This window comes from Anabrus simplex, chromosome 1 (genome assembly GCF_040414725.1).
Source record: "Anabrus simplex isolate iqAnaSimp1 chromosome 1, ASM4041472v1, whole genome shotgun sequence".
In the NCBI taxonomy this organism is placed as follows: domain Eukaryota; kingdom Metazoa; phylum Arthropoda; class Insecta; order Orthoptera; family Tettigoniidae; genus Anabrus; species Anabrus simplex.
The window spans coordinates 1,446,799,106-1,446,825,714 of record NC_090265.1 but is presented as its reverse complement, the minus strand read 5'-3'; the positions used below and the strand labels follow the sequence as shown (position 1 = coordinate 1,446,825,714).

The window sequence follows — 26,609 nt, the reverse complement described above, 5'->3', positions numbered from 1 at the left end:
GGAGATAAAGGCTAAGTTAGGAATGAACTTGATGGATGAAGCTGTACGCATCAACCGACTTCGGTGGTGGGGTCATGTGAGGCGAATGGAGGAGGATAGGTTACCTAGGAGAATAATGGACTCTGTTATGGAGGGTAAGAGAAGTAGAGGGAGACCAAGACAACGATGGTTAAGACTCAGTTTCTAACGATTTAAAGATAAGAGGTATGGAACAAAAGGAGGCCACAGCACTAGCTGCAAATAGAGGATTGTGGCGACTGTTAGTAAATTCACAGAGGCTTGCGGACTGCACACTGAAAGGCGTAACAGTCTTCAATGATAATGTATGTATGCATGGAATTCTTCGTGTATGCTTTACTCCTTCAACTTCCATACCTTAACTCTTTTTTTCTCTTCTTAATGGAGGTTTTTCAATCTTTTCCACTTCCAGATTTCCTATCACAGCTCTATGATCACCAAAGGCTTCTTAAGGCATGGCTGTATCATCTAAAAGGTTCTTCCAGTGTTCCTTCTCTATGATTATATAATCAATCATGGTCTTTGTTCGTCTGTCTCCCCAGCCATACCTTGCATTCTTCTGACTGTTGTTCTTCCTAAACCAGGTGTTTCCAACAATCATTTGGTTCCTCATACAAAAATCCACCAACAACTCTCCTTCTGAATTTACATTTCCACATCCAAAGGGCCCTACGACATCTTCCTTTCCTTGTCATTCCGTTCCAACTTGTGCATTTAGACCTCACGTCAATAGAACTTCCTTATACCTGTCTCTCCACTTCCTCTAAAACGTCCTCTAGATGTTCATCTATGCAATCCGTTTGTGAGGCATACAACTGAAACAGATCTTTCATGCCATTTTCAAACTGGAGTCTCATCATCATCCTATCGCTGAGTCATTTTGTAGATTTCACATATTCTTGGATTTCTTTTCGAAGTATGATGGCCACTCCATATTTTGCTTCAGGTTGTCCACTGTAATACAACCTGTATCCTTCTTTCAGAGGAATCTCTCCCGTACCCCTTTTCTTGGTCTCACACAGTCCAAGTATGGCTATATCTTTTTCTTTCATGAAGTCAACCAGTTCTTCTGTCTTTCCCGTCCATGTCAGGAAATTAAATGTTGCAATCCTGATGTAGTTTGGTGCTGGTTACCCACTTCTCACAGTTCCCCCAGCACCCAAAGAGCTGCATGTCGCTTTTAGCAAGGGACGCCCTAACATTTTCCGAGGCACCATATCTCCTTTAGGCATGCAGGCAATTGTTACGATGGGCTCGCCACACCCAAAGACATTTTATATCTACTGCCAGGTTCAAAATTAGGCCGCCCCCAACATGGAGGCAGGCGCCTTTCATAGCCGCTCCTCTGGAGTACAGACGCTACGGGTTTGCCTCTTCCGCCATCTCCACCGTACCGAAGTTCATCTTCTCCGCCGTAGATGCCGTTGAGGACTTCACCCATAAACCAGGGCAAGAGCCCTCCGTATTTATGACCTCTTGAGAGAGGGTATCGTATTTTAAAGCCCCAGGAATTGGGATAGACAACAATGGTCTATCAAAGGAAAATCCAGGAAATGCAATCTGAGAAAAGGGAATTAAATCAATTTTAATTTGGAAGTAGGATATATATGTTGTTGTTGTTGTTATGTTTATGTATTGAAAAAAGACAAAAAAAACTTCCCTTTAACCCTAGAACTGGCAAATGTCAAATAATATACACTTTGGTTCCTGCTGTAGTGGCACTGTCGAATATTCGTAGTTCTTCATGTAATTTGCTCAATTCTTCAACAGATGTCATGACTGTCTACTTTTTATTGTTCTCTATGTCCACAGCAGGTGCAAGTTCAGCTTCATTCATAGTTACCTTTTTCGGAGCAATTTCATGGAAATAAATAATGCAGTTTATCAACCATCTGTTTCAGCGCCATTGCATGTAGTGTTTGTAAACAAATCCTTCACAGGTTCTGCTTTGCTATTCTATTTCATTTTAATTCATACTTTTCTGTTTGATGCGAGTTACTAACTTCTGTACGTATATTGTTATTTTATTGATATATACTTAGTACAGTGTGTGTCTACATATGGCACCTTCAAAGTTAGTGATGAAGTAGTGCAAAATTTGTTGGAAGATAAAAGTCTGAGGTTATTGAGAATGAAGCAAAAGATTAGAAATCTGATTCAGAATGCGTATCAACTATTTCTTCGCATCAAATATTGCAAAGTGATGACAACCTATGAAGGTGTAGCGAGAGACATGATGAATCAAAGTAATAATTACATTCCAATAAATTTTCCCTAATATTTTCAAGAATATACCTCTCAGAGTGATGAAATGTTTGCTAATACATTACAGATATATTATTGAATATCTATATATCTCAGTTTGTGACATTTCAGTTTTATGTACATATCAAAAATTAATATAATTTTGAATTTAGGAATTACACTTTTTGAACAAACTGCATGTTTCTCTAGTCAAAACATTTATGCAATTTCGTGTCAACATGACAATCCTCAGTGTATTAGCTTTACGTAGATATACAAAACTTTGTTGATTTATTTCACACCTTATGGATACTTAAGACAAGTAAAAGCTGCCAAACATGGCTGTCACCACAAGATTTAACGTTGCTAGTTTTAGGGTTAAATTCTGGTTTCTAGTGATCACCCATTTTCAAGGCAGGTTAGTGTCAAATTCTAGCCTATTGCAAGTACAGTAGAACCTCGATAATTCGAAATCGGTTAATTCAAAATCCCGCCTAATTCGAAGTACAAACATGAGATACAGTTTTGCATGTTATTTCAATTGTTTAATTCGAAATACGGATAATTCGTAATTCGAAGTACAATGTCGGCCCCATTATCAAAATTCAGACTTTTAATTCAAAACTGCCTTTACATTTTAAAACAATAGTATGTTACAGAGTAATTTCAACTGGAAATTTATCCGCTCCGCGTCATAGTAGAACGCGCGTTCCGAAATGTGGAGGGGTAGCTTTCCGCACTTACACTCACTTCGGTGGGTCTACAGTGCGCTTCATGATTGCTAAGTTGAATGAAATCGGAATTCTTGTGTGTTCAACCTTTTAAGGAACGCCGTAATATCACGCAACATGCAGTGTGCGGGAGAACAGAATCTGTGAACACTGGCGATGCCGACAGTTGACGAAAAAACGTGGCAAATATAATAAATTCGTAGGCACCGAACAATATTGACATTGCCGGTGAAACTGCATTGCTTTATTTTAATGTGAGCCCAAACGGTCTTATGGTTTTAAAGGAGATATTGCCAGCCGGGAAATCGTACAGTGTGAGGGATGAGGGTCATAGTAGTGCGTTGCAATGCACATGGAAGCGAGATACTTTATCCCCTCGTCACAGGAAACTTCGATAAGCCACAATGTTTTAAGAGCGTCGGGCACTTTCCATGCCAGTACAAAGCATCTATAATAAAAAAGCAAACAGTAAAGAAATCCAAAAAATAATGCATTTGCACAGGGGAACCGGCATAATTTATCCTCGTCTTTGAATTGTGCGATTTTTTTTTTCCCTTTCATTGCGTGAGGTTATGTTTGTCGGTGATTTATCCAAGTGAATTATTTGAACATTGTAAATGCACCTTGTTGGATACATTTCGGAAGTAGTTTTCCATGGCATTTGAAAGGTTTAAACTGTGAATTGAGGTGATTGCATGTATTAATGGGTCTAAAGGTAATCGCCCACTCCAGAGAACCGCGCCGCGCCGCGCGGAACAAGCTTGTGGAATATTCCACGGGCCATTTTCCGAGACTTCGCCCATACAGCACACCTCACCGCGCCGCATATCTCCAGTTGGGGAAGTGCAGCTCGCACAGAAATATGAGTTTCAGTTCCGAGGACGACTTACATTATTTGCGGTTGCGCTACTTGCAAATGAGGAACAAGGAAAACGCGGAAGAAAAGTTTGGGTCCACAACATTTATGAGAAAAGGGAAACGTACGGAGAGTTTCACCATTTATTTCCTGATCTACTAAAGGACCGAAGTAAATTTTGCCACTACTTTCGTATGTCCCAAGAAAAATTCTATGAACTATTTAACCTATTTAAGCCGTGTGTACCGAGCTCTACAGCTGCAGTCGCTTAAGTGCGGCCAGTATCCAATATTCGGGAGATAGTAGGTTCGAACCCCACTGTCGGCAGCCCTGGAAATGGTTTTCCGTTGTTTCCCACTTTCACACCAGGCAAATTCTGAGGCTGTACCTTAACTAAGGCCACGGGCGCTTCCTTCCCACTCCTAGCCCTTTCCTGTCCCATCGTCGCCATAAGACCTATCTGTGTCGGTGCGACGTAAAGCAACTAGCAAAAAAAAAAAAAGCCGTGTGTAGAGCGAAAAATACCACTTTTCGCCGAGAAAGGCGTACAGTGCACAATACCACTAACCGCGTGAAGGTACGAGCGTGCTGGCACTAGTCGAGGACTGCCGAAACGGCACGAAACCACATTCTTTCCGTTATTCCTTCCTTCTACCCTCGCCCAGACAAGCGCGCCGAAAGGAAAAAGTTCCGTTCTAGAAACCTGGAGGCTTCTGGCGCGGAAATTCCACAAGCTTGTTCCGCGCGGCGCGGCGCGGCTCCCTGCAGTAGGCGTTAAGCCATTTCAATTCACAAGAAGCAGACCACGGAAATTTCTTCTCGGCTGCGCTGCGCTGCGCGGCGCGGTGTAGTGGGCGATTACCTTTAGAATACTTCGTGACGCGGCAAGTGTTTACATTTCTGAAGTACGAGACAAGTGCCATGGCAGGAAATCGTACAAGGATAGAGTCATATGAAAGTTCGATTTTAAGGACATCGGGTACTTTCTGTGTAAATACAAGGCACCTAAAATGCATACAGTATTGTAATCCAATTAATAAAGCACTTGCACATGGGAGCGAGCATAGATTTCTCCTCGTCTTTGAATCATGCTTTTTTTTTCTTTCTTTCATTGCGTGAGATTATGTTTACCAGTGAGATATCCGAGTGCATTATTTGAATACTGTAAATGCACCTTCTTGGATACATTTTGGAAACAGTTCTTTTTTCATGGCATTAAAAGGTATAAACTGTGAATCAAGGTTAAATGCATGCAGTAACGGGCCTTAGAAAATTTTGTAACGCGGTAAGGGTTGGTACTTCTGAATTGTGAATTGGCGGTTAATTCGAAATCACGCAATTCGAAGTCCGATTTTTGAGTCCCAACGACTTCGAATTAACGAGGTTTTACTGTACTGTTTTATTGAAACCTCCAATTCCTTTTCTATATTTTATACATTGCCCTCTCTCAAATTTCACAGTAAATGGGCTGTCCCTTCCGGAGAGTCTTTGCTCGCAAAACATATACCCCAAGGACATACGATTTAGTTCCTTGACTCCCTTTGTATCACACGCTAGCAAACCTAAGAGATATGTTGCATCGCAGATCTCCATCCTGACACTGCAACTCTGTATTTCAATTATCCTACCCAAGTCTATTATTTATTGTTATCCATCGTATTTCTCATTCAACATCATATGGTAGTATGTTTGTTATAGTGTTATTTATCATCATTCAAGTATTAGATGTGTATATCCACATTTTAGCCCACATTTCTCTCTGTTGTGTGAACAGATATACAGTATCCACTTCTTAGTCTACATTTCACTTATTTTCTAAACTTTCTCATAAACATGCCACATTAATCTAAGAGAATTATATTTGAAGCAGGAATTTATTTAAATTTCTTTTTTACAACTTGCTTTACATCACACTGACACAGATAGGTCTTATGGGAAGGAATAGGCCGTGGCCTTAAATAAGGTACAGCCCTAGTAGGAACTTATTCCCATCAACACATTCTGGACACTGGTATGTAGGAGGGAAGTTTGAAGTAAAGTTAGCGAGTGTGAAGTGAAAGATAGCCAAGCATGCTTTACGAGCCTCACTCATGTATGAGCACCTCGAGTGCAAAGAATATGGAGTATGAGAACCTCTGAGCATGGAAAAATTCTACTTCTTTCAGAAATAACTGACATAGTGAAAATCTATACATCACATAATTACAATAACTGGTCATGAAAACTACTTACTATAAAGGTGTACATACCTGTCATACGTTTACGATCCAATTCAATACGTAACAACCAAGGAGAAATTCGAGTGGGATCAAAGTCAGGCATTTCATAATATACATTCACAAATTCTTGATCTTCTGCAATAACCGTATTTTGTGGGTCAGGATCATAGTAGATGGCTGTATTTGCTGTAACCTAAGTAGAAAGAAAAATAGATGCATGCAATTGCTGTTTATTTTATTCTAGGATTCTAAACAATGTTTAAAGTTTAGTATTGAGACAAATCTCTATCACACATAGGGGATTGTCTATAAAATACCTTTCTCAGTGTAGTATGTTCAAGACGGCACAAAACATTCTTAGCTTTCTCAGCATCTCGAGCAGCAGCACCAGTCAAGAAGACGGTAAGAGAAGGAGCCTTGGGCTTTTTACTGATGTTAATGATTTCCTTCAATCGAGGTACACCCAAGGTTACATTCTTAGATGACACACCAGCAAAATGGAAAGTATTCAAGGTCATCTGAGTGGCAGGTTCTCCCAAAGACTGAGCAGCCAATGCACCCACCATCTCACCAGGACTGCACTATCATGAGAAAAATCCAGAACTGAACTTTAGCAAAGTAGCAAAAGTAATACAATTACATTAATGTAATGTCTATAATCCTGACAAATTGTAAATAACACTGAGGAGGAGGAAGAAGAGGAGCACAAGATCATATTACATTTTTTTTTAAACACAATTTTCTTAAACATAATCCCTTTTTATGTAGGCCCTGTTCATGACTGAATTAATTTTTTATGAATAATTAAAACTGTTCCCAGTCATTTTTATAAATTTATTTCACCACCTGGCAATGGAGCCTAAACTCTTGAAACGCATATGGAGTACACAGTTATTAAAAATTGTGACTGGTAACAGTTTTAATTATTCATAAAGAATAAAATTTTCAGTTTGAATCAAGTTACTTCATATTGTACCATACTACTAATAGCAAGTTGTCATGATGATGATGATGATGATCATCATCATCATCATCATCATCATTTCTCCTAATCTAGATGTAGTCAGGTCAGGACAAAACAAGTTATTCGCTCAACTCTACATTCCAGTCCAGGAATTTTTGCTTTCTTCTGTTCTTAATCAGGCCCATACGTCGTAGTATGGATCCTCAACAACTTTTCATGTCTTTCTAAATTCTACAGCCTGTTTTGACACTACTCCATTCATGTATACACATCCTGAATCTATTTCTTGATGGATGCAGTACTTTATCTGTCTCTTGGCACATACTACCAAAAAATGGTTGCTTTCCTCTGAGAAAGTCTCGTTTCATTTATGGCTGCAATAGTATGGAAACTACTGAGATATAGGTAATGCTAATTAATGACATTCAAATCACAACTAGTGCATTTGAATGTTGTAAAATATGCTACTCATTGGTTCAGTTGTGCCGCAAGAACACTTTCTGGCTCAATGAGGAAAGCAACGGCAAGCTACTTTTTCTTTTTTTTAAATACAATTGCTTTACGTCACATGGACACAAGTCTAATGGTGAAGATGGAACAGCAAAGGGCTAGGTGTGGAAAGGAACCATCTGTGGCCTCCATTAAGGAACAGCTCCAGCATTTGCCTGGTGTGAAAACCGGAAACCATGTAAAACCATCTTCAGGGCTGCCAAGAGCGGGGCAAACTGACAGCTATGGGATCCAAACAGCGCAGCCATTCGCTCAGTGGCAAACTACCTAACTCCTCGTCCTCATAGCACCACCATCAGCTTTTACGATTTCCCAATAATCACATAACCTTTGATGATACTATCAGTGGATTTAGTGGATCTAACCAGCCACCACACTGATAATTTAATGGATACAAATACTAATCTGTTATTGCGATAGTAAAATTGCACCGCGTCCTCCTGAACATTAATATGGAGAGAGGCTCAAATTCGCAACTCCAAGAAAAAGATTTTAAAAATTCAATTAAAATTAAGGGAAGTGTAACCTAACAGTGTCAAGAAATAGTGAAACATATTAGTGCAGTGAATGAGTATATAATTTTATCAGGTGTAAAAAAGGACCTGTAAATTCATAAAATATATATGTGGAAGCTGAGCCTTAGAGAAACATGGCAAGCAAGCAAGCAAGCAAGCAAAGGAACATAAACCTGGTGCACCATTACGACAGCGACCTAACAGCACCAGGCTATGGGCTGGGCCGAGATGTCACATTACTTCCAAATTTAAGATATAAAAGTAATTCGCAGTAAGGAAAAGAATTACAGAGTGAGTCAGAAATACGGCTGAATGTTTGATCGATCATTGATGTTTGATTATAACTCTTGCAGATGGAAGAATGACACCATCAGAGAGTCAAGGCTCCTTACTATCGACACACAACATGGCAAGAACAAAATCTGTTACACTGTTAACCAAAATGGTGCTGATTATGCAGCAGCAAGTTACCACAGTTGCATGGGCGATTGCTTTTCAGAATGATCGTGAGGCTGAGAGATGTTACTTTAACGTAACATTGCTACCGTCGACTGTGGGAAATCAACAACTGCTGCGAACGGGAAACATTCAGACAGAAAAACCTCCTGGAAGACCTCGCAACAGCACTAATGCAGCAACAAAAGATCATGAAAGCATTTGGGAACGGTCACTGGAAATCAATAAGCCAAAGTGCACACAAACTTGACATCAGCCAGTCCAGTGTCTCTTGATTTTTCAGATGACCCTGACAGGCGATTGCAACTGTGTGAATCTGTGTTACGGTGATGTGAAATTGACGAATCTTGGTACAACAAATTGCATTTTTCAGGCGATGCTGTGCTCAAGGTGAATGGGAATGTTAATTATTATGCAAGAGAAAATCCTGAAATTTGAAATTCTCAATGAAGTTGTGGTGCCAGTGATGTTAAGTGTTCAGCACTAACATTGCGTATTCCAGCAGGATGGTGCACCCCCTCACTATGCTATTGCGGTGAAAGAAATCTTGAATCTCTCACTACAAGACAGGTGGATGGGAAAGAAAAGGCTGACAGAATGGCTAGCTCGCTTTCCCGATCTCACAGTCTGTGATTATTATTGCTTGTGGAGGCATTTTAAGGAGAAAGTTGATGCTCTAAAACCACAAGACATTGATGCTGTAAACAGTAATTGAAGAAAAAATTTGTGCTACACCATTGTTCATGTATCAGAAAGCAATGAGTGATTTTCCAACGCACTGTCAACTATGTTGTAATGTTAACACCGAACAGTTTGAGGCAATTATGTGACTCAGTATTCTTGATGTTTTTGTTGCATTGTTGTGTGTTGATAGTGTCAGGCCTTCACTTTCTAACAGGGTCATTCTATAATCTGCAAGAGTTATAATTAAACATAAGCAATCGATCAAACATAGAGCCATATTTCTGACTCACCCTATACTTCCAGAATAATCTGATAGTAAATTAAGAGGTGCGCATGTGAGTTTAGTAGGTGGTGTGATTTAATGAACGGACCAATGAGCAACCCAAAAGTTAGTGAGCCTAGTGATTAACTTACTGTGGTGCAACAGAGTAAACCACCTAGAAAGCATCAGAAAAATATTTAAGGGCTAGAGTTGCAATGTGACAGGGAGTTTCCCTGTTATATTGAGAAGCTAGATTGGAGGTCTCCCTGAGCATTCTGAATGAGTCGAGGGCTCCTTTCACTGTATAGTACCTGAAAGTAAGCAAGTAAACAAGAGGCTTTTCATTGTAATGAGACTGAGATTGCACGAGAGTAGTTTCATAGAGACCCTACCGAAATTAACAATTTAGCTGAGGACAATTTGAGGGAGTAGAAAGAACAACTTCCGTATGTTGTCTGCAAAGTGGGGTGCGCTATCTTGCAATAGTGAAGTTTTTTCTGTTACGAACAGAAAGTGGATGTCAGACTAGTAAACTCAAGGGCTTACATTGGATACTGCCCAACAGAGTGGAAAATTAGAATATCTAAATGAAAGTTTTCAGTCATCAATCAGTGCAACTAAAATGCAAACAATCAAACACGTGATCAAATTCAAGGGGCATAATATAATGCACCAGTATAACAAGAACAAACTTAGGGAGTTTCAAGATGAGATACCAAGATGGAATTTCTCCAGTTTGATTTGTATAATGGCAAGAAGGGTTGGGAAGAGAATTGGGGCTGGGAGAAATTTAAGTGATATAGTTGACAAAATCACTTGATGGTTTAGGATGTTTTATATATATGAGAACAATCAGCACATTCAAAATCTGCACACCCTATTTTAGGAGAGTGGTTTTGTTTCTTAAATTGGCTATAGTTTGTGTTGTATTTATAGGAAATTTATAATGATTTACTGCAAAACTGAATACAGTAAAATACAAAATATTTGTTTTAAGGAATGCATATCATTACAGCAGGAACAGTTCATTCCCAAGTTATGAGACTTCCAAGAAGAGAGGAAAGAAACTCCAGCAGGGCCTCTATAACATAAGATGAAGAAATCTACTGTGAGAGAACGATGTGTTGAATGTGCTAAAATTCGAGCAGAGAACAGAACAGACAATATTTCTGAAACATGCAATGTCCATTCACGTTATATAAATGAAAGAAATTGTTTTCCTAAGTTTCACACCACATGAACAAAACAGGCAGAATCACTTGCATGTTACTTTTGTCACATACTGGGAGCCACAAGGAAAAATACCAACACAATGGATTGACATGGGGAATGACCTGTTACAGAGTTCTCTCCAAGTAGCAACACAGAAGGCTCTGGAAAGAGAAGAATGGCATAGTATGGTTCATCAGCTACACTGACCACTTGAATTTTCAACAGAAAAAGCATGTTAAATTGTAATAAATTTGTTTTATTTACACTGATTATTTTGAAGAAAAAATTATTGAGGTAACTAAGGATAGGAATAACAAAAGGTGAGGGGGTCCCCTTCTTCCAAAGCTCCAGCCTTGCCTTCTCTAGTGAGACAGTAAGCGCCTCAAATATTCTCAGGAAGCTCTTCTGGGATCTCAGCTGTTGCTGAGGAACATGTCCATGCAGTGGGTGGGCGCTGTGCTGTTCCACTTTAAGCCCCTCCCTGTTGGCAGCTCCTTCTCTACGTACATAGAATGACTCTATTCCAGCCAGGGAATAGAAATGATCTGTCAGAGTAGTCTTTAAGCAGCCTGTAATCAACCTACAGGTTTCATTGAGCGCTGTATTTACCGGTCTGGCATGAGATGAACTATACCAGACTGGGGAAAGCATATTCAGCAGAGAAAAAAACAACACAGTGCCATTGCTGAAGTTAGGATTGTTTGAGGATGAAAACCCAATTGTGACCCTGCCAATTTACAAATAAGATTGTTTCGTGTGGAGATTTTCATCTTATTACTCTTACAATGGGTTTTGAACATAAGAGCTCTATCCAGGGCCACTCCCAGGTATTTTGGAGTGTGACAGTGCTGCAACTGGATACCTGACCATTCTAGATATAACTCACGATTAGCTTCCCTATTCCTTAAATCAAAGGCATATACTTGTATCTTAGAAGGATTGGGTCTGAGTTGGTTCTGACTGTAGTAACTTTACAGATTACTAAGGGCAGTTATCAGATTTCTCTCCACAGATTCAAAGCTTGAGCCTTGTGTACTAAGGGCTAGATCACCTGCATAAAAGAAACTTTTTGTTTTGGGGTCAATGGCTGGTCGTTCGTATAGATGTTGAAGAGAACTGGAGCCAAGACACTCCCCTGAGGTAGCTGTTCTCCAACGACTGCACTGACCATTGAAGTCAACAAAAAACCTGCAGTTTTGAAGGAGAGTGCTGATATGTCCAGTTAGATGGAAGTCCTTGATTAAATTGAACCATCTGACATGGAGTAACTGGTAATTGACAGTGTCATATGCTGCTGTTAGATCCACAAAATCCACCCGTGTCACCTAGAGTTTCATGCCCATCCTCTATGAACTGAGTGAGACTCAAGAGTTGGCCTGTGCAGCTTTTCTTAGGCCGGAATCCTGCTTGCTCGGAATATGAGTAGAGGATCAATTACAGGCATTAGTCTATTCAGAATCATATGCTCAAACAGTTTATAGAGGTGGCTACGAAGACTGCTTGTAGTTCTTGGGATGGTTTGCTTCCCTGCCAGGTTGCAGGAGACTATAATTCTGCTCTTTCGCCAGATCTTCGGTATTTGGCACTTGCTCATGCAGGTATTGAAAAGCTGCAAGATCCATTCTCTTGTTGATGGACCAAAATTCTTAATTTGCTCCATTCGAATGTCGTCTTAACCGGCTGCTTTACCAGTTTTGCTCTCCTTGATAGCCTTGTTTAGTTCTGTTAACTTGAATGGGATAGTGAAGTTCACTCTTCTTGTCCTCTTCAATGCCCAGGCAACTCATTTTGGAGTTTTATTTACTTAAATCATTGAATGCAAAATTTTAATCAACATGCTGAAAACCCTGTTTGTATTATTTTATATTGTTCATGAGATATAGGCGGAAAATGGCCACAGTGCTTGAGTGAGCGATGTCTCTGTTGGCGAGCCGCCTCTTGCGCGCTATTAGTAGGTGTAGGGTCTGGCTCCATGGCTAAATGGTTAGTGTGCTGGCCTTTGGTCACCTGGGCCCCGAGTTTGATTCCCAGCAGGGTCAGGAATTTTAGCCATCATTGGTTAATTTCAATGGCACGGGGGCTGGGTGTATGTGTTGTCTCCATTGTCATTTCATCCTCATCACGACGCGCAGGTTGACTACGGGAGTCAAGTCAAAAGACCTACACCTGGCAAGCCGAACTTGTCCTCGGACAATCCCGGCGCTAAAAGCCATACGCCATTTCATTTCATTTCAGTAGCTGTAGGAGAATCAGACAATGCAACGGTTGGTTCGGCATATTTAACTAGAGAAGAATACTTATCTGACAAAATCATATTTGTATAACATTCTTTTTAAATGTATTAAGTGTTTACTCATTCATGCAATGTAATTTTTTAAGATGTTAATTTTAAATAGGACTAAATATTTATAACATATACAACAAACAGCATATGTATGAATTCTGTATTTTTATGTTATATCTTGACCAATTGAGAAGATTTAGTGGCTGATGAAGACCCAAAAGAGCTGAAACATGTACCAGTATCCATGTAAAATAAGGTTTTTTTATCTTTCATAGTTTGCTTTATGTCGCACCAACACAGGTATGTCTTATGGCAACAAATGGATAGGAAAAGGCTGGGAGTGGGAAGGAAGCAGCCGTGGCCTTAAGGTACAGCCCCAGCATTTGTCTGGTGTGAAAATGGGAAACCATGGAAAACCATCTTCAGGGCTGCCAACCGTGGCATTTGAACCCACTATCTCCTGTAAAATAATCTAGAGAAATCATTAAATTGATAAAAGTATTGAACAGGAAGACAGTCAGATATTTCTTTGGATCATTATAATCAATACAGAACCGGAACCTGAAAATGAATTTCATGACTTCTAATATCTATTTTGCACAACCGAACTAAAAGAACACACCCTGGCTAGTATTGTTATGAAGAGACTTTTAATTTTTGTAAATGTATTTCATTAATTGAAGTTGGCACTTTCCAAGCCTATTACCGATTGGTCAGATGATTTTGTATTGTTGAAAATGGTTACGCATGCAACAGTCATGTCCGCCATCAAGTTGCGATATCGCATCATTAAGACATATCAAATGCAATAAAGTATAGAAGGCACCAAGTTCCTTTACTTCAAAATCAAAAACAAAGAAGTATTATTCTGTTGATAGAATTTTACAAAGTACAAGGCACTGAATTCTTTTTAGTGAAAATATCAAGAACAAGAAGTTATAGAAATAGATTTCATAACAAACATGATATTGATACAGCAGTGAATTTGATGACAATGAAATACAGTTCTGGTCAAAATAAAGACACCAAATAAAGTCCTGTCCTTAATATATTGGTACTGCGCTAATTTTTTAATTATTAGTGAAAACTACAGAAAACAAGCAGGCTTTTCATTTTTTTTTTTTTAAACGTAGATTTTGGTTGGAAAATAAGTAAGTTACAGGAATCAAAGTTTTAAGTAAGGCACAAAATTAACAATTTTATGCTTGAGAACCTAAACCTAAGAGAAAACTTTGACATTTGAGATCTGGTGCACCAATAAACCTGATCAAGACCTATCAAACGTCTAATGTAAAAAAGAAAAATTGGGGGGAAATGTGTGTGAGTGAGTCATATACTGTATATATCTTCAAAATTTTCAGGAAAAGACCCCAAATTTTATGGTATTTTAAAATGTTATAAATACAACCAGCGCTTAAATAATGTCATGGCCCACTCTATACATGTCTGTTTAGGCAGGAAATCACATTTGGGAACAGCTGACTGCTTTGTTCTACGAGTAGTTTGGGATACTTTTTTAGGTTAAGTGCGTATTTTGTTAAGTTCATGAGTTCATGCATCGTCAAAGCATTCCAGATGAAATGAAGTGGCAAATTGTAGGTATCCACAAGGATGGCAAGAGTTATCAACAAATTGGAACTGATTAGGGTGTAAGCAAAATGTGTGGAACAGACACTGAAGATTTTTGCAAGACTTTCAACATCAAAAGTGCAAGCGATGGGTGTAGGCCTCACCCAGACATGACAGCAAGTTTATTATCCATTTGTCTAAAATGAACAGTAAGGCTAGTCAGGGTGATCTGAGTACTGCTTTAAACCGGCAATTTAATATCCTAGTCCATAAGTCAATGGTCGACCAATAGTTGCGTGAGGCTGGCCTTCAATCTCGATACACTTTGTGAAAACCTCTGGTTGGTGAACAACGCCAGCTTAGAAGACAGGAGTGGTGTCGTGAGTAAAAGGGTTGGCTTCTGGAAGCTTGGAGAAGTGTATTTTCTCGAATGAGAGTCGATAAAGTTATTTCCACACAGAAAGATCCATGTCAGGAGCATGGTAACAGAAGTTCTTGCCTCAATGGTTGGCTCGGGCAGTTCAAAAGGGCGGTGATGCCATTGTGATCTGGGCATGCATCACCGGTCAGGGAACTGGGGAATGTAATGTGGTAGATGGTTCTATGAATTCAAAACATCACTGCCACGAACCTGGAGGAAGTCATATTACCATCTGTCACACACCTGTTGGTACAGAAGTTCATCTTTCAACAAGACAATCCACCATGCCATAAATCCCGAGTCCCGATGGCTGGATAGTGGCAAATGCCGTGGAACTGCTGCCATGGCCAGCTCGTAGCCTTCATCTCAATTATATTGAAAACCTTTAAATTAAGTCTAGGCTATAGATAGACAAGATGAGATCAAAGAATAAGGAAGAGTTGGAGGAAGGTGACGAAGGAAGAATGCCGCAGCCTTATTGACTGTACGGTGCAGCGTGTTTCACCATGCAGCAAGGCCAAAGGTGGCCTCATCAAGTACTAACATTGCAATGTATGTGAATTGATCTCTGGTTAATTTTGAAATAAAATAAATCATTGAAGAATTAAAAGAATCATTTTTGAGAGCATGTCATTGTTTTGACCAGCACTGTAAAAGAACAAAATTTAATACCTCAACATCGCAACTAATTAGAAGTAGTTAACGTATTAATTTTCCCTGTCATGCTTGTACAAAGCATGTCAGCAACTCTCTCCATTATGTCACGAACATATGCACATAAAAGATGATAATCATAAAACTTTTGACTGTAAATTATCACCACATGTTCAGATTGGGACAAATATTGTTCCTCTCTGTTCTCCATATTCCTCATTCATTAATGTATTCCACTGCAGGTTACAATCATCTGATAGCCCCTTATTGAACATTGTTTAATTAACTCTTTGAGCGCCAAGGGATGATATTTCATTTCTCCGTGAACTCGCCGAAAGTGCCAGGAATGATATTTCATCCCTCATGCAGACTCATTTAGAAACCGTCGTAGTTCTTCCTTTTCAGTTAGATGGTAGCATGTATCAATATATTCTTATCAAGGAAGCTGTGTAGTCTCCAAATTTACCACTAGAAGCCTCATAAAATTATTTATTTTCGTGTGACAAAAATTTAAAATGTGAAGGCAGTGTCTGTACATCTTGTGCACATGTCAACAGTGATGACACAGTTACGGGACAACGTATTTACAAACAGTGATGGTCTAAACTGATTACATACATAGTTATGTCGAGTCAGGAAGTGGACTGGACTTCATAATAGTGTTGAAAATGCTTCTAGTGAGGTTATAGTCGGTGAAAGTCATTCCAAAAACAATTTTGTACGTGGAAAACCATCAATTGCTGAGGTTAGAGATAATTCGGAAAGTAACAAAGAGTTCCATAGTAATATTGGTAATTGACAATAGCAAACATTGCCATTATTCAGTGATGTTAACCATAATAGTGATTTACCATACCAACCACCTCACCCTTTCCTCGATATACCTGGACGGAAACATACCCCTCCTTATGATGCTAAACCTATAGTTTATATTTTGATTTTTTAATGACATAATATCACTCCAAATAACATAATTTTATCCAGAACGACAGTCAAGAGTCTGTGCTACAATAAATACCATCAGTTAGTGTATCGTGCTGATTTTTAGAACTACATATTTGCCTTAAAATGTGAATTTTCATTAATTGTATTTTACATTTTTAATTTCATGATGTATTTTAATTTTAACAATAAATGATTTTAGATATCAAGTGCCATAAATTCAAAGGAACATTCCTTTTATAAAATAGAAGAAAGTTTCACTGAGAATGAGTATAAATTGAGAGAGTGATGAATTTTTTTCTAGAGAGCTGCAAATCAGACAAAAAGTGGGTGGCATGCTTAGCTAGTACCTAACAAATACATGCAGCACTTAGAGAGTTAAACATATTCTTATATCTAGAGGTCACGTTAACAACATTTGAGTTAAAATAATTTTAATTCATGGTTTGAATGTTTGGATTTTGCTTATGAAAAACTTCAAGGCAATTATGTTCAGGAGAAATGTTCTGTATTTTCAACAAAAACTATACAAGTGAATGAAACCTATTAATACTAGCCTATGAAATACTGCATATAGGATGAGTCTAAAGCAGACTTATGACACTGGAGTGGAATAATGATATCTATACAATTTGTAAACTTAATACAGTAGATGAAAAAAAAAAAAAAGAACAGCTAGATTATATACCTGAGCTTGCTGAAATCTTGTTTCAATCTCACCAATGAGCCACTCAAATGCTTCCGAGGATAGTCTAAATTCTTCTGAAACACATTTTGTGCAAAGAGTGGATCGCACCAGACACTGAAATAATAATGTGGCATTCTCATTGGCTTGTACACTGAGATGATCATCACCAGCCACAATGATGCATTTCTTCAATAAGTCGCTCACACCTATAATAATAATAATAATAATAATAATAATAATAATAATAATAATAATAATAATAATAATAATAATAAAATGCAAATGAGTTGAAATTTAAAATTACAAACACACTTACTCAAACCACTTAACACTATGTACCAAGCAACAAGTTACCTCATTAACATTGAACAGTAATTTTGACCCTTAACACCACTCATCTTGCCATTATCAGTTCACAAAAATAAATAAAAAGAAGCTTATGGCTAGAACTGTGGTGGTGGTAATCGTTTTAAGAGGAAGTACAACTCGGCAACCATCCTCTTTTAACACTAATCAGAAGGAAAATTGGGAGATCAGACACTTCAAAAAATGAAAACGAAAGGAAAAGGCATGAAAATGAAAAGACCCCCTAGGCCTCAAAAACCTGTTGCGGTTTTAACTATGAAGGTCTTATAACTGGTGCATCAATTATTGTAACCACATATATTCGTTAAAATATGTACTTTTCAAGCTTGTAAATGCCTGTAATTGCACACTGTTGGATGATACGAATACCTGCTACCAGGCCCCCCACTGTATTAATGCCCATTGAACAAGTCCAGGCTTGATCACATTCCCACTCAATTCTCTAAGCCATTAGAATGAGGTGCGGAATTCCTAGCAGAGTACTTTAGAATATACTTTAAAGATAACTGGATATCATCGACCTGGCAAACCAGCACTATGGTGCCCATATTGGAAGGGCAAGGGTGATTTAAATGACATGTAAACTATCGCCCTGTTCAACTCTTCTGTCACATCACTGAGATTATAGAGCACGTAACTGATTCTCACTTGGGTAACACTGTGACCATCTCAACAAACCAATGTGGTTTTGTGAAAGACCTTGAGCAATTAATGTGATTAATAATCACATGGCTAATGATGGAGAATCTGTTTCATAAAACAAAACTTGGCACTTGTGAATTTGATACACTTGTAAAAATCAGTCACTGTGACTGAAGACGTCCCATAAGAGGACGAAACATGTATCACGAGTATAGTCGAATGTACAATATAATTATTAAATGAATGTAGTAATGGTCCGCCTTTCAATACTATAATATGTAATATTCTACATTACATTAATTAGGACTAGTTTCGGCCGGGGCTGGCCATCTTCAGCCTTAATGTAAAACATCTAATAAATAAATGTACATGCACACAATTGACATAAAACAAATATATACAAATTGACATTAAAAACTGGGATGAAATGATGATTAAATTTGAAAATAGACTAGGTTCTAACATCTGAAGTACACACAATAGGCCACACACCTCATGCTGTATCGAGAGGTTAACTTCATGGGCACCGCGATGAATTGCAAATTTTATACCAGACACAATGTATCTGTGTTAACCACATCTTCATGTGCCGTCCTGACAATGTCCAACAACATTTCAGCATGATTTAATAAGCACCACGAGAAGCATCTCATTTTATTACTTTGACGGATGATGAAACAACATCTAACAGTTCTCCGTCAGCTAGTGGTTATTTACAGCGGTGTCCAATGGATTGCAAACGGCTAACACCACTCAAATAGATTTGGTGATGAACTACGGGATCAACATTTACTATTGAATTATTAATGATCAGCAGTATTAGAACTAACAGTTCTGTATATATAAATTAATACTTGAAATAGTCTCAATGGTGAGCATACTCAAGATGTTACAACCTAGTTTATTTTCAAATTTAATCATAATTTCATCCCAGTTTTAATTGTCAAATTGTATATATTTGTTTGATTTGTTTTATGTCAATTGTGTGCATGTACATTTGTTTAGTTATTAGATGTTTTACATTAAGGCTAAAGATAGCCAGCCCCAGCTGAAACTAGTCCCGAATTAATGTAATTTAGAATATTACATATTATAGTATTGAAAGGTGGACCCTTACTACATTAATTTAATAATTATATTGTACTTACAATTCAATACGGATCAGAACCATGAAGTTTATAACCTATGATAGTCGAATGTAGTCTTTTCAATAAAGAGAATTACAGTATTGTAAAGGTGAAATTATAAATTTAAATTTTCACAAGTTGATACTTTGACAATACCAGCTCTAATATGAAATTTATAATGTGCAATACCTGATGGATTGACAAACTTAAGGAATGGCAGAATATTCATGACTTTTAGAGAATTATTGGAGTAGGTAGGAAAGATAGATTGGGAATATACAAGAGATTTATTTTGACCAAATCTGAAAGAGCAACCATAGTAACAAGTCAAAGTTGGTAGTGTACAGGTTAGTTATGCAATGATATGCAATCTACTAAAAAAAAAAAAAAAAAAAAATCAACCAATCAATCCATTTCTTGTGCCAATGGTGATTTTTCCCCAGTTGCAATAATGTAAGTTACAAAACAAATGGAAAGTACTGGTATAGTCTCCACATATTTACATACACATTGACATGAATTTAAAATTGTTCATTCTAAGGTCTCCTGCTGAGCTCAAGTTTTCCTGCCATTAGCTCATTCTACCTTTGAAAAAATGTAATATACAGTATTTTGGAAAAGGACTGTTAGTAACATTTTTCATACTGTCCCCCACCTAATCTTCCCACAAACGAATATTTCCCCCAAATATTGTGCCACTAACCTTACTTCAAAACTCATGAACAAACCTACCAATAAACTTCTTCAGTCTCATCTTTCCAGTATCCTTACAAGCACTTTCCCTAGCATATGCAAAGTGGTATGTGAATCCCATTCTTGCTTCAGTTCTCCTTTCCTTAGCATGCTACCAACACAGTGTTTCTATGGTCCCCCATCACATAACTCTAGCTGCTTTCCTCTGTACCCCCTGTTCACTTACCAAGTAATCTTGATATGGATCCTACATCACTGAAACATGCTCCAGTTTAATATTAAATATGCTATCATAAGCAAGCTGACCATGCGGTTTGGGTCACGTAAGTGTGAGCTTGCATTTGGAAGATTATGGGTTCGAATCCTACTGTCAGCAGACCTGAAGATAGTTTTCCCTGGTTTCCCCATTTCGCACCAGGCCAATTCTGGGACTGTACCTTACTCAAGGCCAAGGTTGCTTCCTTCCCAATCCTAGCCCTTTCCTATAACATTTTTGACGAAAGACCTGTGTAGAGGTGAGAGTTATTTTTTCTTTGAAGTCAACAACCCTTTTAACCCCCCCCCTCTCTGCACCATTTAATATCAACGTTACGACGTGCAGCAACCTAAATGCCTTTTTGAACACATCGCCTATACGACTTCCCCAGTGAAATTTACCAACACTAATACTTCTCAACCTTCCTCTCTCCCTCCACCGTTCCATTCCTCCTCAATCATTTTGGCCCAATCCAGTCCTATTTATTAAACCGATCTACCTTGTTCTAGCTCTCCCTCTTGCTCTCTTTCCCACGAACTTCATCTCCATCACCTGTTTTGGTATTCGTTCTTCCTCCATCCTGCTTATATGTCCAAACCATCTTAGTTTTCATTCCCACAAATTCTCTTATTTAGGCTTTCCATTCAGACCTCCTTTCTCACATCTTCATTTCCTAATCTGTCTTTCCTTGTCTTTCCTATCATATTTCTTAGGGTTGTATTCAAGAACAAGACTTTCAGGCAAAGTCACCATTTTACCATTCATAGTCAACACATTGCGTAAAGCAGACTTTGACAGACTTTGCTTCAAAGTCACCTATGGCCCGTACTTTGACTTCACAAAGTCGACTGTAGAGGATAATACAATGGTGGACGTTCTGAACACAATCCAGTTTGTGGAAGATTTTGAATATGTCCAGGAGATTATCCAAGCTGCACATACTCGTTGAATTATACAAGATGCACAAAACCCAACTGAGTTTTACAGGAATAACGAATTCAATATTAGATACAGATTCAAAAAGCAAACTGTGTTAGAAATCTTCGCAATGCTGAACGTGCACTAATAATGGAAAATCAAAGAAGACTACCTATTCCTCCAATACAACTACTAATTGCTTTAAGATATCATGCCACAGGAAAGAGTGAATTAATAGACTTATTAATTTACTATTTTAATGTTCTTATATTCAGGTTATGTTAAGTGAGAAAGTGCAATGTTCTACTCATAGGCAATTTTTAACTAAGTTTCTCCTGACTTACAAAACATAAGCCAGCCAACTGTCAGCAGAATAATTAGAAAAGTATCTGTACTGATTACCTGGAAAAGAACTCTTGTTTTTTTTTTTTTCAGTTTTCACAAGCTTATTTTTTATTATTTCCTTCTACAGTTGAGAAACAGAAAACTTGAAAAATTACAACACGCTACGCCTGATCAGAAATAACTAAAAGTGCTTGACGGAAGCTGCCCTTTTCTTGTTATTTTTTAATATTATTATATAATTCGCTGGGGCCATCAAGGACCACGTTAAGTCTTGTTACATTTGACACTGAACTTTGCCTTCTTTACGGCCCAAATTTCCCTCATTCTTTGTGAGTGGGCCTGCTTACGCTCCTCTGTCCAAGGGGCACCGTGTCTACTCTTTGGTTGCTCGTCTCGGTTTAGCCCGTTCGTCAATATTTTCTTGCGGAAGAGATCTCTGTTAAGGGCGTCTTCAGCTGAGATATGTAGCATTTGCAGGTCTTCTTTGGTATTTCTAAACCAGGGAATTGTGGTTTGAATCAAAAAAGTGAAAGATTTCTTTAGTTAACTTTATTCCGTCCATTCTTTTCAGATGACCGTAAAATCGTGCCCGTCTTTTTCTGATTGTGTCGGTAATTTTCTCTATTTTGCTGTAGACTTCCTTGTTGGATCTCTTTTGATGGATTCCATTTCTGTACTTTGATCCCAAGATTCCTCTCACAATTTTGCATTCTCTTTTCTCCAGTTCTTCAAGGAATCCTTTGTTGGCGTTTAGAGACAGGGTTTCGGCTGCATATAGAACTACTGGCTTCAGAACTGTTTCATAGTGACGTATCTTGGTGTTTTGGGAAAGGCATTTTTTGTTGTAGATTGTGCGGGATGTTTGGTAGGCAATTTCCAGTTTGCGTACTCGCTCTTGAAGTGCTTCTTTGTCCAGTCCATTTTTCATAATGATCTCACCCAGGTATTTTAATTTGTCTACTCGGGTGATGTCCCCGTATTTTGTATGGAGTTTTGGTAGAGCCTCTTCGATGTTAGTCATTACTTCTGTTTTCTCAAACGATATCTGCAAACCAGTTTGTTTGGCAATTTCCTTTAAAATTTCAACTTGAGCTCTAGCGGTTTCTATGTCATTTGAGAGAACAGCAATATCATCTGCAAATGCTAAGCAGTCTGTTGCGATCCCCTTGGATTTGGTTCCTATTCTCAATGGACTATAGTTGGTTTCCTGTAATCTCACCCGCCAGGTTCTGATGATCTTTTCAAGAACACAGTTGAAGAGTATCGGGGATAGCCCATCACCTAGTCGGACTCCTGTTTTGATGTCAAAGGAATGCGAGAGAAATCCGTGGAACTTCACCTTGGATTTTGTATCGGTCAGGGTGGCTCTAATTAATGCCAGCAGTTTCAAATCAACTCCAAATTCATTTAAGATGTTTAGCAGGACTTCCCGGTCAATGGAGACGTACGCTTTCTTAAAGTCCACAAAGACAGACACATACTGCTTGGACCTTAGTGTACAATATCTGATGATCGTTTTCAGATTTTGGATCTGTTCAGCTGTTGAGCAACCTTTTCTGAACCCTCCTTGGTATTCACCTATTTGATGTTCGACTTGTGCTTCCAAACGCTCCAGGATGGCAAGTGATAGAATTTTGTAAGTCACGGGTAGCAAAGATATTCCTCTGTAGTTGTTGATGTTCTTCATGCTGTCTTTTTTGTGTAATGGATGGATCAAAGCTATTTTCCAGTCTTCGGGTAGGGTCTCCTTGTTCCAAATTTCTTCTATTTGCTTTTGCAAGGTATCAAGTGATTCCTCTGGGGCATATTTCCATAGTTCTGCTACTACTGAGTCTTCCCCCGGCGCTTTGTTATTTTTGAGACGGACAATGTCGCGCTTTATTTCATCCCTGTCGGGTGGTCTGGAATCTGGGTACCTGAGTAAGGGTTCCTTGGTCTCAATGGCGCTTTGCGGTTTAGAGCAATTAAGTAAATTCTTGAAGTAATCTGCCAGAATGCTGAAATGTTCTTCATTTGACGTTGCCAGTGTGCTGTCCTTTCGCTCAAAGCATAGAGATGGTGGTTTATAGCCAGTGAGTTTGCGTATGAAGGCTCTGTAGTACTCTCTGCTTTCATTCTTCCTAAAGTTGTGTTCTATCTTTTCAATGAGAGATTTTTCGTATTTATGTTTCTCAGTTTTGAACACCCTAGCTGCTTGGGCACGTTGGGTTTTGTAGGTTTCCCAATCTACAATGCAATGATCCATCAGGAAAATAGTCTTGCTGCCTATAACACTTTTACTCAGCGTCAGATATAGCCGGCAACCACTACGCGCACATCTCGCTTGCCGGGTTCAGCCAACTTCAGTGGCTAGCGATGTATAGGCCTAATCGCGGACGTTGAAGGTTAAGGAAAGAATTTATTGCGCCATGGTATGGCCATTCTGCCCTTGAGTTTTTCATGCACATACCTCACAATTTCATCTTCGACTTCTTTAAAGCATCCTTGTCGCGGACCACTGAATGCATATTTTGTACAGTACGCATATTTTTAGCTATCTTTGTCTAACGTCAAATATTCGCTTTAGTTGGTCCTATGAACAATTATTCCACATCTCCGAATGTTTAATATAACCATTAACTTAAAATTAGCAATCATAATATTGACGAGAACCCGTTGTTAATTTGCCAGCAATACCTGTTCCGCGTATCTTTCCAAAATGACTATCCATCACGAAAATATTCCTTTTACTAAGCGTCAGGTACAGTAAGGCGTTATAACTCTGCCACCGAGTAGCTGTGGCCTTTTTAAGAATTTGAAGGCTCGCATGTTTTGATGCCATTCTGCAGATTTGAGAAGGCGGTCGTTTATTGCCAACGAGTTTTGTGTGTACGTGCGCATGCGGTAGTGAAAGGAAGCAGCGTGGTTACCGCAGTAATTGCCAGTGGTATTCGTTACTGTTAGGCTGGGAATGCAAGACAATCCTTTTTGCATGAAATTCGGAGAAAAAAATGTCATCTGGATTTAGAGAGGCTTCTGTGGCAAACATTACAGATTTCTTCTTCAAACGGTGTTTCCTAACCTAATCGTATATGTATCATGAAAACATAATATCTGTAATGCATGTAGAGAAATGATAACCTCCTCGCTAAAAATTTACATGTGAATAGACTTTCCAAAATGTAACTAGACGCGAGAAAATATGAACTATTCTCTGAAATCAGTGATGTACTCTGCCATATCTTGAGGTGTATCACATTCTTATTTCAGCCTTTATTTTTAACAAGTTAACAAAGGCTATTGGCCAGGTTATGTACGCATTTATTACGAAAACGTGTTATCCTCTTTCATTCAGAATTTCCTTTACATTACAGCAGTCGACAGGTATTACTAATCAACTCCAACATCGCCCTCGAATTTCAACGAGAGAGCTCGCAAATGCACAGTGAGAAAACTATACCGTACCGAAGATGATTGATCGCATTTTGTGGCAAACGTTTCAGTTTTCTTATTGAAACAGCGTCACCTATCCTAACTTAACCATACTACACGTATGATGAAAACACGCTTCAAGCGCCAGTAGAGAAATTATAACCTTTTTGCTATAAATTTACATGATAGTAGCCTCTCCATAATTTAACCAGATGCAAGAAAATATAAACTAACCTCTTTTTTCTGTTTTGCTAGTGGCTTTACGTCGCACCAACACAGATTGGTCTTATGGCGACGATGGGACAGGAAAGGCCTAGGAGTTGGAAGAAAGCGGCCGTGGCCTTTAATTAAGGTATCAGGGCTGCCGAAAGTGGGATTCGAACCCACTATCTCCCGGATGCAAGCTCACAACCGCACACCCCTAACCGCACGGCCAGCTCACCCGGTCAACTAACCTCTCAAATCAATTATGCACTCTGCCATATCACGAGGTTATCCCATTCTTATTTAATTACAGTATTTAGCATTGACATTAAGCGATCGCTTAGTCGGCCTTTATTTTTAATGAGTTAACAACAGTTATCGGGCACGTTATTTACCCGTTTATTATGACAATGTCCTGTTTCAATTCAAATTTTCTTTATGGAACCGTAGTCGACGGGTATTACTATTCGTCCCCGACATTGCCTTCGAATGTCGACGAGAAAACTTGCTAGTGGAAACAGCGAGGAAACGATACTGAAGGTGATGGATCACATGCAACATAATCGCTGGGGTGCATAAATATTGGTAACTGGAAAAATCATGCGCGCTTAAGCGCTTGTAATAATGGATGCGTCAGTGATAGGGCTCTTGCTGTAACCGAAGGATAATACACAGTTTAATATAGGAATTTTGAAGGGACAACAAAAAATTGGCGTTATAAAGGTGTTCTCGTTATATACCTTACTCGCTGTAGCGACTTCTACTGTATGTTACAAAGTCCAGATTAATCGTACTTTTAAAGTTCTTTATCTTCTGTCGTCAACCTCTTCATCCCATGAATCTTGTGGAATTTCATCCGTTGTCAGCAACTTAAAAAAGCAGAAAATGCTTTTTATCTGTACTCAAATTCAAGTACCTATGAATGGATTCTTTTTCAAGTAATATAATACCAATATGATCTTTATACAGTTACAATACTCATTTATAGGTACCTGAAAAATTAGCATCTATTTGTTTCAAAATTAACATTTATTTTTTCCAAAATTAGCATCTATTTACAAAGTTAAAATAATTGCATGATATTATTAATTTTAACGATTCCAAGTTTATGAAGTGCAATTACTGTCCTTGGTTCACACACAATACAAATTCATTGTTCAAACGAAAGCATTGTCAGTACTTCGGCATTGCTTTTTTTTTTTTTTTTTTATTGCACCGTCTGTCTATAACCACTGTATTGTAATGAGACAACTCGTGCTCGCTATCTACATTGTTCATTGGGGTCCACAACAACTCAAGACAGTATTTAGCAAATATGCTGAACTCTGTCTGAACTGCAGTTAATGCAAGCATGACATCACATTTTTCACTTTCTTCCATCTGGGTTTGAATTGCATGTTTCAGAGAACAGTAACCAG

At 38.5% G+C, this 26,609-nt stretch overlaps 1 protein-coding gene across 1 annotated transcript in view; it reads right to left on the bottom strand.

Annotated features, from left to right (window-relative positions):
- Nucleotides 1-26,609, bottom strand: part of Polr2A (RNA polymerase II subunit RpII215) — a 364,959-nt gene that overhangs the window by 87,383 nt on the left and 250,967 nt on the right. Inside the window, exons 18-20 of the mRNA XM_067137935.2 lie at nt 17,230-17,435; nt 6,386-6,649; nt 6,099-6,261 (exon numbers count right to left, since the gene is read on the bottom strand). Of these exons, the coding sequence (XP_066994036.1) occupies nt 6,099-6,261; nt 6,386-6,649; nt 17,230-17,435 (633 nt within the window). The remainder of the gene's footprint in view (nt 1-6,098; nt 6,262-6,385; nt 6,650-17,229; nt 17,436-26,609) is intronic.